We start from the raw sequence: 19236 nt of genomic DNA on the forward strand, positions 1-19236 counted from the left end.
GAGAATATTATTAAGGTGTCAATATGTCTGTTATATACTGTCTGTCTTATCGAAAGTAGATCCTTTCAGTGACAACCAACTACACTTGTAAATACACAAGCTTTTCAGTATTTGAAATACAAGTTCAAATCCTATTTGGGCAATGACCAGAGCTCTTATCTGGCAGATGAATATCAGAGATCATAAGAGTTGGTGCTAATATGAAGTAAAATGCATCTCATGCTTTCTTAGCTGCTAGCTGTCTGAATCACACCAAAGCATTTTGAGGTTGATAATTGAATAACATAAAATTAAATATACCACCATTTGCTTTTTAAAAAAAATTCTGACTAAATGTTTTAGATTTCCAGAAATTACATAAACTACATTATTGAGGGATGAAAAAAATACCAGCTAATGTAACTGTGTAAATGTAGAAAGGGTGCCACAGGAAGTCTTGCAAACTGCTGCTCACCTCAGAATACAGAATCATGTAGCAGCGATACTTCAGTTCAGAAATTTATGATTGGCAGTATCACAAATGGAAAATATTTGTCTGTCCAGTAATACTATACAATTTGATTTATAATTATGAATATATGTATAATGAAGTGAAAAACGAAGAGCCAAACAGTTTATTCAAATGGATCTTTATTTATTGTTGATGTCTCAAGTAAATAGTTCTGTACATGCACAATATTAACAGCTTGCTAATATAGCAAAGAATTGTGAATCATTTATAATTTACACAGATAAAAAAAAAAGTAAATCTGTGATATTAATTATTAATTTCTTCAGATGACTGGTAAATAATCCTAAAGATTAAGCAGAACTGGTTCTTTTAATAAAAAAAAAAAACGTCATATCTTCTGAAATGATACTATAAACAGAGAAATCATTTAAATTAACTTTTACTTTAAAAAAATCCCCTCATGAAAATCACCTTTACAAACAGTAAACAAACATGACAAGGGAAGAGATGGGGTATTTCCTTGGGTCCATATTTTTTTTACCATTAAATATGAAAATACAAATATCTCAGAATACAGGTGATGATCAATTCACATAAATCCTTCTGTCTTGGTAAGCTGGATGTTAATGTTAAAAAAACATTCAAAAACAACCCTCCAACTGATTGCTCTCTGCAAAGGAACATGACAGATTATTCATATGCTTGTTTTAAACCCACCAACCCAATGTGTACGCTCAATCATTATGCAGACTTTTGAAATTAAAGCGCCTCCTGTCGGTGAAACTCTGCATCTAAGGAGGAAAAAAATTTGACTATTAAATAACAAAAAAATAATAATGCATTACTCTATATTAAATTATAAATGAATTACATCTACAGTTTGATTTAGAATCTTATAAGTAATTGTCTAAAATTATTACAAAACAAAACGTGCACACAAATGTGGTCACATACAAAAAGAGAAATTACACGCTCTCACCTGGCTAGGGTCTCTTGTGAAGTATCTCTTCTCTATTACCTAAAGAGACAAAATAACAATTTACACAAAATGTATTGCACAGAGACAGTATATTAGACATATACACCAGTACAGAGAATCATTAGGATCAGAGTGGAAATACACATTTTAGTTTCACTGAAGTCTCTACCTTGTCAAAGAATCGGCTCAATTTAACAGCATTTGAAGATCCAGCAGCAAGATACCGTGGATTTGTACAATCCTGAGAAGAAAAGCAGGTTAAAGCTCAGAATTTATAAGTGCGAAATCCCCAAAGGAGATTTAATACAACAAATGGAAACACGTTTTTTGCTTAATATTATATTAGTTTGGGTTGAGATATTTTAACAGCACTGAAAAGCACACACCAAATTGATCTCTTCTGCATTAAAGTCTTCAGATAGAAAGGCAGTGCGGGTCAGGACATCATTCCGCTTGTTTTCTGGGATCTGATCAAATTTGGTGCCAATTAGCAGGAGGGGAACTGAGTTCTCTGCAAACTGTTCTCTGTCATAATCTCTGCAAGTGCAAAACATCAGAATTATTTCCTTTGAACATATCTAGGACCTTATAGACAAAAAGTATTCTCTCACTGTATTCTGATATATAATCGTCCTTACAGAACCAGAAGACTCACCCATTTGATACAATGATGCCAGTTGGAGATGAGTCTTTGCTCAGTGCCTCCAGTGACCAGGGGTACAGATTCTGAGAGGATTTCTTATTGGTCAAATCATGAACTAAAATAATGCCTAGAAGGGAAAAAAAGAGAAGTGATTTAGCATTAAAGTAGTCATTACAAATATTCCAGCATGCTTTTTTACTTTGGATACATGTAAGAACAACTTTTAATGGTGTGTCTGATACTTAACCATTTACAAAATTGTAAAACACCGCTCTGGTGCTTTTAACACTGCTGGCACTGCCAACAGATCCCCCAACGTCCCAGAGTTCAATGTAGTATGTCTTCTCTTCTGGAGTGCCTTCTCTGTAGTCATGAACCTGTGATAAAAAGCAAGGCAAGGATTGCTATATAGGTTTATGATAATAACACAGTAAATGAATAAAAATCACTCCGAATTGTCACTGTACCCTGACGTCCACTGAGCAGCCCACAGTCAAATATTCCAGCATGCTTTTTTACTTTGTATACATGTAAGAACAACTTTTAATGGTGTGTCTGATACTTAACCATTTACAAAATTGTAAAACACAGCTCTGGTGCTTTTAACACTGCTGGCACTGCCAACAGATCCCCCAACGTCCCAGAGTTCAATGTAGTATGTCTTCTCTTCTGGAGTGCCTTCTCTGTAGTCATGAACCTGTGATAAAAAGCAAGGCAAGGATTGCTATATAGGTTTATGATAATAACACAGTAAATGAATAAAAATCACTCCGAATTGTCACTGTACCCTGACGTCCACTGAGCAGCCCACAGTCCACGACGGATTGCCCAAAACTTGATTCTGGCAGAGCAAATGTACAAGAGAGGACTTCCCTACTCCTGTAAACAGACATAAAATAGCGCTGATCAGAACAGGAATACTGAGGCTCACAAAGTATTTATTTTTAAAAGAAAAAGAACAACGTCGAAAGTGTGGTTTCTCATCTTTAATATTCTCAGATAATGTTGAACATAATAGTAATATTGTAGAAATCCAAGCAAATGTGGCAGGCTAATACTTCTAGCTTGAGTCGAATATCAGACAACACGCTTACAGTTTAAATTTACATTCACAATATCTTTGAGGAGGTTACAGAAAAACAACGACGATAGATTATTTAGATAAGATGCATTACCAGAATCTCCCAAAACCAACACTTTCACCCTATCCAAAGACGCCATTTCTTTCCGGAAATAACTACACTATGCTCTCTGTCCGTGTATAAGAACAAAATAAAAGTTGCAGGTGGGTATAACAAAAAATCAATGTCGATAAAACGGAAAGTATAAATTGAAAAAAATAAATAAATAAATAAATAAAGTTCTGTATTTAATAGTAGCCCTTGTATGAAATGCAGTTGAATTTTTATTCGCTCGCTTGTATTAAATATCTTCATTATTTGGCTTACCAGTTCTAATAATATAATATAATATAATATAATATAATATAATATAATATAATATAATATAATTAATATTAGATGGGTTATTATGAGATTTTTTTTATTGAACGTTTATAACACTTCCTTTTTAAAATGAGGCGGGACTTGTGACAGAGCAGGAAGATACTTTTTGATAGACATCACAGAAAGCCGGTGTATGTTATTGGACTTCTGAAAGAAACAAGGACCCATGGCTGTTAGAGGAATGAAATTGTCGAGTGTTTGTTTTCTACTTTTATATTTGATATTGACAGTGCTGGCTGGGTAAGTGAATATCGTGTTATTTTCAGGGTTTAGGTTTAGTGCATTATATAAACTCAGTACCCTGGCTGGTACACATGTTTCACTGTGATTGGTCTACGCCACTGTCCATGCATCATGCTGGTGAAGCTCGCCATAAACTACTTAATATCACCTCTCTTATTTATTGTACTTTAATGCGCTAATTCATAACTCGGAATGTTTTTTTTTTGTTCGAAATAGGACAGTGTTTTTTAAAGTACCAAAAATTGCTGTACTGTAACAAGGCTGATAACTTGTCATTGTTGCCACATGTTTATATAAATGTAAAATTTCTTTCATAAATATCTTAAGCTTCATACTGTTGTCTTCTGGCTGATTTCCTCATCAAGATGTATAGATGTTAAATAATTATACATCAGTATCAATATAGCTATAGTTTGAATGAATGAACTGGTGTACGATTGAAAAGTTCTAAAGTAATGTGTATTTTCAGGAGGGATTTCTACAAAATTCTGGGCGTAAGTAGAACAGCATCAATTAAAGATATTAAGAAAGCCTACAGAAAGCTAGCATTGCAGCTTCATCCAGACAGAAACCAAGATGACCCAAATGCCCAAGACAAATTTGCAGACCTCGGAGCTGCTTACGAGGTATGATTGTTTGTTTTAACAAGTCCTCTCAAGTGGGATCTTTGGCGTTTTGACTGTTACGCTTCATGTGTTGAACAAATATAATGTCTTTACTGAATATTATAGATATTAATGATGCGCATTAGGGAATGACATAACTTAGTTTTCATGCGAATATTATGCGTAACTTTATTACAAATATCTAAATTGGCGATGCTTTGTGTCACTAAAGCATTGCATTACAGATTTATCATATTTTTCCTGAACAAAACATCAGTAGAAAGCTAGTAAATCTGACCAGCATGAGCGTTGTTGTTAGAAACGAACCGATGGAGCGATTTGATTGGTTGGAAGAAATGTGTGGCCGCTTCTGATTGGTTGAAACATCTGCAAATTTTTTTATTCACGATATTAATGACGTGGACCTCTAGCGTAGCTTGTAATGATGTGCACTCTGTACAAAATGGAATTCTTATTACATAATAAATGATTTTCTTTTTAATGCCAAATAGTCAGTGGTTGGCTCCATTATAATATTGACAATATTGTAATAGAGCTGTATCTATACCTTTCATATACAAATAAATATTTTAATTATTACATAAAATTATAAAAATTAGATTTAAATTAATTTTTATATTTCAATATATAATATTAGATTTTTTTTCAAAGTTTTATTTTTAAGCAGATTGCTTTAAAAAAAAAAAAAAAAAAAACGAGTGTCATTTTAATTTGTCTATAACCATATCAGAAATTAGAAATTAATCAGGGTACTAAAATTGAAAAAAAAAAAAAAAAAGGTTTCAAAAATGCCTCTTTTTTTAAAAATATTTTGTATATTTCATAACATCTAATTATGGCTTTAGATATTAACCGGTGTGTTTTGTGTTAAACAGAAATTTCCCCCTAAAAACAACTTCAGGGTGCAAATATTGCCCCTTAAGAGTTCACGGCGTTTTTCAGGGTGAAAAGACTATTTTCTGATACAATATAGTTGTATTATCTTTTTAATCACAGGTGCTCTCAGATGAAGAGAAAAGGAAACAGTATGATGCATATGGAGAGGAGGGGTTAAAAGAAGGCCATCAAAGTTCACACGGTGATATATTCTCCAGGTAAGCCTCAGCTTAATTAAGAGTTTTCTTCAACAGTTATCTACTGAAATGTTTGTAAAATTTCCCATGAATGTTGTATGATTTTAGTATAGATTTGCAAATGTCTGATGCATAGTTGGTATTCTCATTTCAGATGCATGCCCATTTGAAACAAAACTGTTGGTACTGTCACTGCGCATTCATACAGTATTTGACTGCATTGATATTCAAATATGTGTTTTGTTTTTTCAAGTTTCTTTGGCGACTTTGGATTTATGTTCGGTGGAAATAGGCAGCCAGCTGGCCGAGATATTCCGAGGGGTAATGACATAGTACTGGACCTTGAAGTAACCCTAGAAGAGGTGTATTCAGGGAATTTTGTAGAGGTGAGCTTCTTTTTTTGTTCTTAAACCCTCTCCATTTCCTTCCTGATGTACTGTAGTATTCAGACGCTTTGTGTACTTCTATAGGCTTCGTCTGGCAGTGTACACGCATAGTCACATAGATATGGACACTCTCCTTTCCTTTTTCCTGTCCTTCTGTTTCCTCTCTTCTTCAACATGCAGGTGGTGCGAAACAAACCTGTAGCAAAAGAAGCCCCAGGCAAAAGAAAATGCAACTGCCGGCAGGAAATGAGAACCACACAGCTAGGACCAGGTCGCTTCCAGATGACACAAGAAGTAGTCTGTGATGAATGCCCCAATATCAAGTAAGTTTGCCCAGTGATCACTCTCACTTTGACTCACTAGGACATAATATAATTTTCTGTTAAAGACTGTATCATTGTTACCAGGCTTGTGAATGAAGAGAGAACACTAGAGGTGGAGATCGAGCAGGGTGTGAGAGATGAGATGGAATACCCTTTCATTGGGGAAGGTATAGGAAATAATTATATGCATAACTCAATACAGTAACATTTATTTGTATGAATTAGCTAGATGCTGCAGCATATTATTTATAGAATGTGACATCTGTTGTTTGACTGACTACAGGTGAACCTCACATTGATGGTGAGCCTGGAGATCTGCGTTTCCGCATCAAAGTTTTAAAGTGAGAGTATTAAATTATAGCAATTAGAACAGTGAATTGAACTTTTTTCTTAATGTATAATATCATTTAGGTTAATGTACCCGTCTTAAAGAGTGAGAATTTATGAACTGTTTCCAGTTTATCACATGTAAATTTCATCTTGTCCAGGCATCTGGTGTTTGAGCGCAGAGGTGACGACCTTTATACAAACGTCACCATCTCTCTGGTAGAGGCTCTGGTCGGTTTTGAGATGGACATCACTCATTTAGATGGTCACAAGGCATGTTTTGTTTAATTTTTGTAATATATATTTATATTTCATTTCACATTTCACACAACTAAAAACCGTGACTTAATAATGTATCATAATACAGAGTTTAAATTAATTTATTAATATATTTTTGTGGTTCTTTAATATCTTCCTGTTGCCATATGTTGAAGTATTTGCTGCATAAAAAAAGACTCATAAACTCACACAGACTTGTCTTGTAGGTGCACATTGTCAGAGATAAAATCACTAAGCCAGGAGCTCGTATTTGGAAGAAGGGTGAGGGCTTACCAAATTTTGACAACAACAATATCCGTGGATCGCTTATAGTCACCTTTGATGTAGATTTCCCCAAGGAGCAGCTTGATGACCAGCAGAAAGATGGTAAGAGAACATTTAGGGAATATGGACAATGGGATTTTTTTTAGTAGAGATGATCCCTTTACTGTGTGAATACTGTGGAGTTTCTGTATATTTTTGTGCATTTGTGAGTTGTTAAATGCAACAATTTATTTTTCCTTAGGTATAAGGCAACTTCTGAAACAGGCACCATCTCAGAAGATTTATAACGGACTGCAGGGATACTGACAAACCAGCCAAGTAAATCAGGACTGATTGCCCTGTCCCTGTCTGCCCTTCACACACATACACACTTAAATGCAAACTGAGGAACAAGCAATGGGTTGTATTTATTTTTTCTGATTGTTCTCAGGAAGGGCTGAATATGTTTTTATTATTATTTTCTTTAGTTTACATTTTTAAAGGCCTTGTTTTCTCATGGAAAGTATTTTTATTTTTTTATTTGACTCGACATGTTTCTGTCCAAATTAATAGTTTTCCTTATATGGTCCCTGGTGTCATACTTGGAGTAAGTAGTTCAAGACATTTTTCATCAGTTTAAGTGTTTGGACGCTAACTTTCTGCTATGACCAGTTAACCACCATCCACTCATGGATCAGCATAATGTTTAGTGCCAGTTGACCTGAGACCTACTGCACCACAAAAACAGAAAGAGGACTGAAACTTCAAACTAGAGGACTATTTAAACACCTTCCTCAGCATTATATGTCTTCAAGATTTTTTTTCTTCAAATCCTTTAAGAAAGAAACAGTTATATGAAAGTTCATTGACCTTTCTCAACTTGGACTCTTCAGTTTTTGGTCTGCTTGTTTTAAAGAACAGATTCATGTTTGGTTTGTGTGTTTTGGGTGAGTGAAATTGCCTTGTTCAGATTTGCCGTCTGGCTACATGGCTGTTTCCTTTGAGGCATTTACTTGGGTTTTGTAGTTCAAACAGTAGACCTCTTAAACTGTACAGTTCAACTCTTTCCTGTGAATTTTTTATGTGACAGACTCACGTTCTTGTTTCTTTCACAACCTCTCCTGATGTTCAGCCCATTGGGTCTCTTCCTAGTTAGTAACTATCCTTTGCTCATTTGTGGACTGTACCAGAAAAAAAGAACAACTTCTTAGGATTACTTGTGCACAAGTGAAGGAAATATCATTTGTCATTTTCAAATGAAAATTAAAAGTTTCTAATTATGGTTAAAACTGGGTTAGATATGAAAACGGATGATTTGTTTATTTTGGAAGATTTCTGACATGTCTTCACATTTTAACTTCTTTGCCTAACTGGATTTCTTTAAACTTCAATGGTTACAGTCAAAATCGAATGTATATGAATGCATTTTTTAGTGGATGTGTGGTGTAGTTTTAGCAGCGGTTAGGGAGGCAGTAACTTACTTGTCCAGTAGAGGGCAGCAAATGATAGATGATCTCCAGTATTAGTCCTCCTAAAGTTTCTTGAGACTAGAAGTTTATCTATGTATTACTATTATAACTATTAGATATTACATAATATTATACAGTATATATTATATAGAATATGTTTAAATATCATAACTTGTCATATGATACATTGTGTGTGTGTGTGTGTGGGGTGACATTGACATTTGTATTTATAGAAAAAAAGAATATATATATATATATATGTAATACATAATATATTTATAAATTATAAAGTGTCATGACATGAAGTAAGGCAAAACCACATTTGTTTCTCAGAACTCTCAACATATTTAGAACATTTAGTTATTAATGCCCACATTATAGGATGCATTAATTACAGCTCATTACAGATCAAAGGCATTTGCTGTCTTTAATCATGTGGTGGAATCCCACCCAGTTTCATAAGACCTACTGTGCTTGTGAATGCTTTGTGTGCATGTGACCTTTTAGTAAGGAATAAGCTCCATATACTGAACACTCCATATGGAGATTGATTTGTGTGTGTGTTTGCTAATCACTGTCATATTTGCTGATAATACAGTGTGTGGTGTCATTCAGAGTTGACAGCAAAGAATGTCTGCTTGTCTGACACGGAGTTCACAAATTGCCATGTTATGACCTCTGAATGCACTGCAGGTGGTTTTACTTACACTGCGTTGGAAGCCGCTGAGCTGGAGGTGCGTTGCGCTTAGTCAGGCCTGAGCCCAGCTCTGCGTGTCCGGGACGAGAGGACGGGTGGTCGCCCTTCTTGGGGAGGTCGTCTGTCAGGGTGTAGCCTGGAAGTATTAGAGGCATCTGTTTGTATGACTGTTTTACAGTGTGGTTTTACATGTTGTGAATTTCCCTCTGTGCATCCGTGAGGCTGTGTGTGAACACCACACATGTTTGTTAGATGGAGTGTCAAGGATGAAGAGAATCCGTTTGAATGTAAAGGACAGTCAAACCAAATGTGTATATGAGTGTTACAAGCATTTGTAATTAAAGAGATGAAATAAGGCGTTTCCTTGAGGGTCTTGTAAGCAGGATAAAATGTGCACGCGTGGAGTAGACTATATGGGGGGTCTCTCTCAAACATCTCCTTAGCATCTGCTCCGGAGAGTCATTCCCTTAACCTCACAACTCCAAGCCACAAACTTCTCCATTCACCCAGCTATTTACCCTGCTTTAGGTTTCCTTTCAAATCATTCTCAACCAAGACTTATACCACTCTTTCCCTGTTTCCCTTCCCAAATGGCCTCCAGAATAGATTTTAATTGTTCCTTTTGGTTGACGGCTCTCACTGTATGTACAGTATATTTGTATGTTTTGAACTCCCACATTGATATTAATGCTGAAGGCAGGGGAGTTTCTACTGGTGGTCCACCACAGGGTTGACATAGCAGTCGCCTGAATCCGGTCTCAGTCTGACTGATTTAATAACCGCTCATGTTGTTCACTTTCTTGTCATTTAGCTGTGGTCTTCAGCAAATATAACTTTAAGCTTAGGTGCAGCCACAGATGGAGCTATAATCTTGTTCATCCCTGCTCTGTACCTACAAACAAATTAAACACTTTACTTGGCAGTTGTGTAAAAGATTTAGCGGGAAAAAAATACAATTCTGTCATCATTCACTCCCCCTGATGTTTTCCAAACCCATATGACTAAGCTACTTTCCTCCACACACACACACACACACACACACACACACACAAGTGAAAAATTGTAATGGCTCCTCATTAAATGGGGACTGAGGATTTAGCTTTAAAAATCACAAAAGTTCTATAAACGTATAAAAGTGACCCATGTGTGTTCTTAAGTATCACTTTATTAACCCTCTATAGGACTAATGAATTTACAGCGTAAAAAATAATTGACTTTATATTTTACATATATTTAGGAGTAAAATCATTTTCCAAAATTTGTTTTCTTCATCTGACTTTTACCTTTTTTTTAGGGATCCGTCATTTATAACTGACGTTGTCCCATTAGGGCAAATTGTCTGAAATGTCACACACAATCAAATGCTTTTTCACTATCTGAAAAGAAAGTACTGTTTCAAAAAACATAAAAAATCTTTATGAACATTACAAAATTTTTTTGTGCTGCTATATTTGATTTGGAACTCGCACGTGAAAATGTCTAAAACGTGACACAAATTCAGATGCAATTTCACTGCCTGAAAAGCATGTCTTATAGTGTTTCAAAAGCATTAAAACAACTTTAACATTGTGTTTCATCTTGGAATTTCAAATCAATTATCGTAGCACAAGTGAGTCAACAAGACTCTTTTCATATTCTTTTTCAGTGTACCCCACACAGCCCACACATAAGTAGATGTTGACTTGTGCAGTCATCATTGGAGCATTGCTGTCTGTCAGTATAGTAATGGCAATAGACATTGGCATCTTTCCTGACCTCTGGTTGTTGTATGGATCATATCTTTCGAACTGGCATACAATAATGTTACCCAAATGCCTGACTTCCACAACAACCTATTCTTCATCACTGCCCTCACCCTCATTGCTTCTATCCTCCTTGGTCCTCAACAACTTGTTTTGTTACTACAACTTGGTTTTCTGATGCACTCTTATCACTATCATCAATACTTTCTGAAATAAGTACATATTTGTCTCTCTATCTTCCAAAAATCTTACAAAAATGAACCTAAAACACATGCATAAATGTAACGGAGGCCAGCGAGTAGACCTGTGAAGGTAAACCTCACTCCCCTGATCTCAAGAGACGCACTAGCGACCGACGCCTCCAAACCCATTGCAGGGCAAGATGAATAGATGAATAACGACACATGAAATTGGAATAGCCTATAGAATATTTTTGAAGCTTGAAAGTCTCACTGGAACGAAAACAGCAACCATCACAGTCTATAGAAATCCTCCTGTGTTACACGGAAGATATGCAGTCACACAAGCATTTCAATGCCCAGTTTTCCCCAGTGTTAACTATGCAAATGATAAATAAATGCCTCTTGACTCTTGACTACAGGTTTGGAGAAACTTTATTAATTGATTAATTAATGATTGAATATTTGGTTTAATCTGTCCTAATATTTTCATAACAGACACATAAGCACAATAGTTTCCTCATGAGGGCAGTGTTCTCTTGTGTTCTCATTACAATGGTAATGCAGGAACCATCTGTCACACATAGTTGCGATGTGTGCCACCAAGTGAGATGAGGTCTGGGAACACGCCTGAACACATTGCTTTTGGGAACACTTTCTGAGCAGATCCTTGAGGTTCAAAACAATCCTGTCAGGCCGTAGATTTTAATGGCATAATTGCAGAGACTTCCTATTTTGCTGGGTCAAAGCCACCTGCTTACCCTAAATTTGCTGTAGGATATGTCTTGTTAATGATTTACCGTTTTGTCTAAATTAAATTGACTAAATTAAATCTTTAATTAAATTGTTTAAACATCTATCTATCTATCTATCTAATGGCACAATTAGAAAGGCTTCCTGGCAGCAGAGCCGATCCTCCCTATACACAAAATGCGCAAGCTGCATAGGGCCCCTGAAACACCAGGGGCCCCATTTGCTCTTAAAGATTATTTAATTTTAGTTTTGTTTTTGAATTTGGCCAGCGGTTATGAAAACATGAATGATCATTTCGTTTATCATCATTTCGCCCTTTCTACATAAAAATCAGTCAAATCATGTAATGTGAATGTCGTACAGTCTTGCTCAAGACTAAAAAAAAAACGAGTTGAAAGCGAATACCGAGCCGTGGAAGAGACTGTTTCTCAAGCGCTTTCCGAGAGCGCGATTCGAGATGGAGTGAAACACGGACAAATGCGTTTCATCCCCCCCCCTCAGGCTGACACAGTTTTGCGTAGGGCCCCCAGAAGTCTAGGATTGGCACTGCCTGGCAGTGCTGGGTCAAAGCCAGGGCCGGACTGGGATGCAATTTCAGGCCGGGAAATCTCACACTCATCCAGGCCACACAGAAAAAAGGGACCAAAATTGCACCTTCTGGGGTACAATAGCTTGTCACTGGAGCAGTACTCTTAAAAGGACATCTTTGTACATTTTTTTACCCCTAATAGGAACACAGTAGTACCTTAGAGTAGTAATTCGTACCCTTAAGGTACTAATATGTTCCCTTTCCCTTTTCTTCATTTTTCCCAATATCTCTGCCCCCCCTTTTTTCTCACCTGTCATTTCTTCACCAGCAGGTCTACTGTTATGAACAGAACTGTGTCCACCTTGTTGAAAACAACCACCTCATTTTAATTTGTTAGCACAGAATGTTATTTATCTTAAAATGACTCAAATACACTAGATTTAACAAACCTATATTTCATACAAATATACACTACTAGTCAAAGGTTTTTGAAAGATTTTTAATGTTTTTTAAAGAAGTCTCTTCTGCAACTGCTTTCGATTTGAATATATTTTAAAATGTCATTTATTCCTGTGATCAAAAAGCTGCATTTTCAGCATCATTACTCCAGTCTTCAGTGTCACATGATCCTTCAGAAATCATTCATGCTCATTTGCTGTTCAAGAAACATTATTATTATTATTATTATTATCATCAACATTTAAAACAGTTGAGTACATCAGGATTTTTTGATGAATAGAAAGATTCAAAGATCAGCATTTATCTGAAACAAAAAGCTTTTGTAACATTATACATGCACTATACCAAAAGCTTGGAGTCAGTATAATGTTTTTTTTTTCGTTTTTTTTTTTGGGGAGGGGGGGGGATTATAGAAATTATTAGTTTTATTTAGCAAGGATGCTTTAAATTGATCAAAAGTGATGATAAAGACATTAATAATGTTACAAAAGACTTCTATTTCAGATAAATGCTGTTCTTCTGAACTTTCTATTTATGAAATAACCTTAAAAAATCTACTGTTTTAAACATAATAATAATAATAATAATAAATGTTTTTGAGCAGCAAATCAGCATATTAGAATGATTTCTGAAGGTTTCACACTGATTTTAGGAATAAATTATGGGTATGTTTAGATTTAGGGGTAGGGATTGGGTTAAGTTTATATTTTTGGACAGTAATGTTAATTGATGTTGATCCAGGAACATGTCTTACTTGGCAAAATCACAGTGACCAGAGTAGTAATATTGTGAAATATTTTTACTATTTAAAATAACTGCTTTCGATTTGAATATATTTTAAAATGTCATTTATTCCTGTGATCAAAAAGCTGCATTTTCAGCATCATTACTCCAGTCTTCAGTGTCACATGATCCTTCAGAAATCATTCATGCTCATTTGCTGTTCAAGAAACATTATTATTATTATTATTATTATCATCAACATTTAAAACAGTTGAGTACATCAGGATTTTTTGATGAATAGAAACATCTAAAGATCAGCATTTATCTGAAATAAAAAGAAAAATTGATCAAAAGTGATGATAAAGACATTTATAATGTTACAAAAGATTTCTATTTCAGGTAAATGCTGTTCTTCTGAACTTTCTATTCATCAAAGAAACCTGAAAAAAAATCTAATCTGTTTTCAACATAATAATAATAATAAATGTTTCTTGAGCAGCAAATCAACATATTAGAATGATTTCTGAAGATAATGTGACACTGAAGACTGGAGTAATGATGCTGAAAATTCAGCTTTGATCACAGAAATAAATTACATGTTTAAATATATTCAAATAGAAATCAGTTATCTTAAATAATAAAAATATTTCACAATATTACTGCTTTTGCTGTATTTTGGATCAAATAAATGCAGGCTTGGTGCATTAAAAACATTAAAAATCTTACTGATCAAAACCTTTTGATTGGTAGTGTATTGAAACACATTTTCTAAAGTGCCTAAAATGTCAAAATTAGTACAATATATTTGTTGAAAAAGTCTAATACACTATTGAATTAATTATTAGGCTGTGAGCCTGTTACTCATATTATTTTTGTGTTGCTGTCTGCTCTAGCTCCCGCCCTCCCTGTACAATAAATCCACGTGAATATCTCTCTCTTCAACCACCACGCTTTTACAAGAGAAAGGTATTGATAGTCACAACATGTTGGACGTGAACCTTATGTTATAAAGTTTTTTAAACTAAATTGAAATACTTGCCTGCCATTGAGGCGGTGGATATAGGTTCGCGCGTCATCAGAATCACGTGATTGCAAACAACCTATTGATATCCTTTAGCACAGTATTCTGGATGATGATAATAATGGGGTGCTAGTACTGATACTAGCAGTTTAATACTCAACTACGTTAATAAAGACAAAACTATCTAGCGTATTTACAGACGAAACTGACCTGCACTTGAAGCCCTGAACAGGTCAGTGATGTAGCTACATTTCACTGCTGCTTCTGGCCGCTTTCTCTCTTTCATCGAGTCCCGCGCATCGGTTCTGTTCGGAACCGTTTGACGGAAGCGCGGAACACACGTGAGCTGATATAAAGACAAAACTATCTAGCGTATTTTAGCGTAGATGAAACTGACCTGCACTTGAAGCCCTGAACAGGTCAGTGATGTTGCTACATTTCACTGCTTCTTCTGGCCGCTTCCTCTCTTTCATCGAGCCATCGGTTCTGTTCGGAATCGTTTGACGGAAGCGCGCAACACATGTGAGCTGATTCGTGTAGCGCAGCGCTGCCAGTCAAGACTAACCGATTTATGATTTATTATCGATTTATTATCGAATTAAAAAATCGGAAATTATCACTTTGGTACATTGAGAAGGCATAAATATAAAATAATACTAATAATAACTGCAAAAAAACACAAAAAAACAAAAACAGGGCAGCTGGCCAAATCAGCCGCCAGGCCACCGGGAATTCTCCCGGTGCTCCCGATGGCCAGTCCGGGCCTGGTCAAAGCACTTCCACTTACTCTAACTTTGCGGAACGTCTCGTTGATACTTTTAGATTTTTAATTGGTTCGTTTTTCACATATTAAGGTAATATCATTATATTTTATGTATTTTTGTAGTACCTTGGAATACCATTTACTCTCCATACTTTGGTATGTGAATGCATCAATCATTACTAATTCCTCCATTTTTACCACCTGATACATTGCCGTACAATAGTACGGCCATGTTTTCCAAAGGGTTCAGCTATGAGAATAACAATCTGTGTCATGTTTAGCTGCTTCTGGTTATCAGTGCTCCAACTACATACAGAAAACTCATAGTGGGGAAAAACAGGGTATCCAAAATAGCAGTACTTGATGGACAAAATCCAACTATTTTGTGGCCAGAAGCCTGAAGTGAACAAAAGGCAGCACTTGCATAGAATAATACATGTCAGTTATCTTTAGCCCACTGCTGTTTTGAAGGCGGCCATGGAAGGCGCGGGGAACCTGTGTACGCTGTGCTACTATATAAAAGACTGTCGATTCAAAGGCAAAAAGCCTCAACTATTTAACAGCGAGTTGTGGGCTCTAATTATGGGAAACGCAGGCAGGAAAAAGTGGCTTGGGGTTTTTCAGTCCGTCTGTTTGTGAGGACGAGATGCTGTTAATTGAAATATTTTCAAGGCTAAACTTAGACAACTGTCATTATGGACGGTCTCCTCAGAATGTCTCAAATATACTGCATCCCTATTTCAGAGGCTAATGCGACGCTGCGAAGGCTGAAACTGGACTTCGGCACCCACATCCTCAGGAAGAGGTGGTAGAGTCATGTGAAACCAGAGACACAAACAGCGCTCAGACCACCGGTCTTGATTAAAAGGGCTGCATTTGACGCAAGGTTAAGCAGAGCATTTGTTGCTTCCTGGCACATATGGGCTACTGTACAGAAATTTACGGGGTCATGTTGTACTAGTATCCCATAATGGTTTGCATTGAACTGGAACTGAGTGAGGCACTCTGTCCAATTTAACCTCAGCTTTTATCACCAGTGACATGATTTTGAAGTAATATGTAAATACCATGGTACATGAATATGGTAATAATTCATTGCCATAATATATATACAAAATGACCATTGGTAACACTATTTGATACCATCAGTGTACAATGGAATGCCACAGTATTTTTTTGTGAGGGTATTAGGTTGCCCTCGCACGAGTTGTTGGTGGAATTACCCACTTTTGAATTTCAAAAACGCCCACAAGTTCAGCAGGATTTAAAAAAAATAAGGCTAAAAGAATGTATGTGAAAGTATAAGTGTGTTTTAGAGATGCTTGAGGACTGGAGCGCTGAAAGCAATCTTTGTGTGGGTGTGGAGTCCATCCTACGCCCTGCCCACAGCCGTGGTGCCCGGTCCCTGTGGTGGTGGATCACAGTTAATAACTGTGTGGTTGGCTGTCAAGAGCACTTAGCCTGATGCTGGGCAGGCAGGACTTACGAACAGAGCTTCCTCTAGCCGATTGAGAGTGCTTGTGTGTGTGTGTGTGTGAATGTATGCCCATGTATACACCAGTATCTTGACCTTAAACCAGAGGAGAAAAAAAAACTTGCATATGAAGGCGTTGACTCTGTGAGGTGACTCTGTAATAGCTATTTGAATCTTACAATATATTTTTGCATTTGCAATTTGTATTTTCTGCAAGATGCTACAGTTACTGATTGCTTTAAAATGTTATGATTCAAAAATGAATAGTGAGTCAAATCAGTGTCCAAAATTGAAAAAAAAATAAATTGTTAAAATTGGGGTTTTTCAGTCCGTCTGTTTGTGAGGACGAGATGCTGTTAATTGAAATATTTTCAAGGCTAAACTTAGACAACTGTCATTATGGACGGTCTCCTCAGAATGTCTCAGATATACTGCATCCCTATTTCAGAGGCTAATGCGACGCTGCGAAGGCTGAAACTGGACTTCGGCACCCACATCCTCAGGAACTTGACCTTAAACCAGAGGAGAAAAAAAAACTTGCATATGAAGGCGTTGACTCTGTGAGGTGACTCTGTAATAGCTATTTGAATCTTACAATATATTTTTGCATTTGCAATTTGTATTTTCTGCAAGATGCTACAGTTACTGATTGCTTTAAAATGTTATGATTCAAAAATGAATAGTGAGTCAAATCAGTGTCCAAAATTGAAAAAAAAATAAATTGTTAAAATCTTTTACCTTAATATTACCTTACCAATACAGTGAAAACCTAATAGAATGATACAGTGAAAACATGGTATTATATGTAATTTAGCTATAAAGTACTGTTAAATGTATGGTTTACCAAATAATTTACAGTTTAAATCTGTATAAATCTCAATAGGAAAATGTTTTACAGTAAATTGTTGTTGTTTTTGTAAGTAAAAATAGTCCTGCAACATGCATCACTTGTTATATTTAAATAGTTTTGTTTTTAATCAGTTATGTGCATTAGGGTGTTTTGTACAATATTTTTTGTTATGTAGTTTAAGCTTATGTTTTTAGTTTAGATTAAAGGTTGAATTATATACAGGCACCTGTATACAGAGGATACAAAATGCTATCCTCTAATACCAAAAACATTGTCACCATATTTTTTTTTAATCATGCATTTCTGATCATTTTAAATATATATAAATAAAATATCATTATTTATTATTATGATTATTATGATATTTAAATTATTATTTTTTTAGGAATATATATTAAACTTTTTTCCTTTCTTTTTTTTTAACAGTGCAGGTACCTGAATTTTAAAGCAATCAGAAAAAGTAGAGAACGGCAGAAAATGCAAAATGCTAACTAGCTGTTTTGTTGCATCTCTCATCAGTGCGAGGCTGATACAGTCATCGCCAAAAGTTTTGGCAGTGACATAAATTTTGTGTTTTGCAAAGTTTGCTGTATGGTGATCCATTCTTGCCTTATTAGTGCTCGGAGTTGATCACAATTTGTGGGCTTCTGCTTGTCCACTCGCCTTTTGAGGACTGACAACAGGTTCTCTATAGGACTGAGATCCGGGGAGTTGCCTGGCCACGGATCCAAAATTTCAATGTAATGATCTTCGAGCCACTTATTTATCACTCTTGCTTTGTAACATGGTGCTCCATCAAGCTGGAAAATGCACGGATCATCACCAAATTGCTCATGGATCGTTGGAAGAAGTCGCTATTGCAGGACGTTTTGATACCATTCTTTATTCATGGCAATGTTTTTGGGCAGAACTATGAGAGAGCCCACTCCCTTGATTGAAAAGCAACCCCACACATGGATGGTCTCAGGATGCTTCACTGTTGGCACAACACAGGACTCATGGTACCGTTCACCTTTTCTTCTCCGAACAATCGTTTTCCTGATCGGAAAGGAGCTTCATCAGAGAAAATAACTTTGCACCAGTCTTCCTGCAGAATTTCAGTCTGTCCTTGACGTTTTTCTTGGAGAGAAGTGGCTTCTTTGCTGCCCTTCTTGACACCAGGCCGTTGTCCAAAAGTCTTGGCCTCACTCTGCGTGCAGATGCTCTCACACCAACCTGCTGCAATTCCTGAGCAAGCTCTGCACTGCTGGTGACACGATTCCAGAGCTGACTCCTCAGGAGGAGATGGTCCTGGCGCTTGCTGGACACTCTGGGACGTCCTGAAGACTGGTTCTTTCAGGTGCATGTGAAGCCATTTTGCGCTTCTTCCCTCCTTTAATACCAATCAGTTGATGCAAAGGGCTGCACGTGTTTCTTTGGAGGTAACCATTGCTAGCAAGAACACAATGATTGGAAGCACGAAGCACTTCCTTTTATACTATTAGTCAATTAATGTTTGC

At 36.2% G+C, this 19236-nt stretch overlaps 2 protein-coding genes across 3 annotated transcripts; one reads left to right on the forward strand and one right to left on the reverse strand.

Moving 5' to 3' along the window:
* Window positions 1-787: 787 nt before the first annotated feature.
* On the reverse strand, window positions 788-3325 carry rabl3 (RAB, member of RAS oncogene family-like 3). Of its 2 annotated transcripts, XM_016448987.1 has the most exons (9): window positions 3249-3325; window positions 2861-2952; window positions 2641-2770; window positions 2086-2200; window positions 1817-1967; window positions 1600-1671; window positions 1431-1469; window positions 1203-1242; window positions 788-1121 (listed from the first exon to the last, which is right to left on the reverse strand). In XM_016448987.1, the coding sequence occupies exons 1-9, from the start codon at window positions 3292-3294 to the stop codon at window positions 1093-1095; spliced, it is 714 nt and encodes a 237-aa protein (XP_016304473.1). In that variant the 5' UTR covers window positions 3295-3325; the 3' UTR covers window positions 788-1092. The 2 variants fall into 2 exon arrangements, with proteins under 2 accessions (XP_016304473.1, XP_016304474.1); XM_016448988.1 differs by having other exon boundaries at window positions 788-1242.
* A 339-nt stretch (window positions 3326-3664) lies between these two features.
* On the forward strand, window positions 3665-7559 carry dnajb11 (DnaJ heat shock protein family (Hsp40) member B11). The gene is made up of 10 exons (XM_016448986.1): window positions 3665-3818; window positions 4291-4447; window positions 5444-5541; window positions 5774-5906; window positions 6087-6229; window positions 6314-6396; window positions 6513-6570; window positions 6718-6829; window positions 7042-7201; window positions 7341-7559. The coding sequence occupies exons 1-10, from the start codon at window positions 3745-3747 to the stop codon at window positions 7403-7405; spliced, it is 1083 nt and encodes a 360-aa protein (XP_016304472.1). The 5' UTR covers window positions 3665-3744; the 3' UTR covers window positions 7406-7559.
* The last annotated feature ends 11677 nt before the right edge of the window (window positions 7560-19236 follow it).

Source organism: Sinocyclocheilus anshuiensis, unplaced genomic scaffold, assembly GCF_001515605.1.
Source record: "Sinocyclocheilus anshuiensis isolate Anshui unplaced genomic scaffold, SAMN03320099.WGS_v1.1 scaffold1409, whole genome shotgun sequence".
Classification (NCBI taxonomy): domain Eukaryota; kingdom Metazoa; phylum Chordata; class Actinopteri; order Cypriniformes; family Cyprinidae; genus Sinocyclocheilus; species Sinocyclocheilus anshuiensis.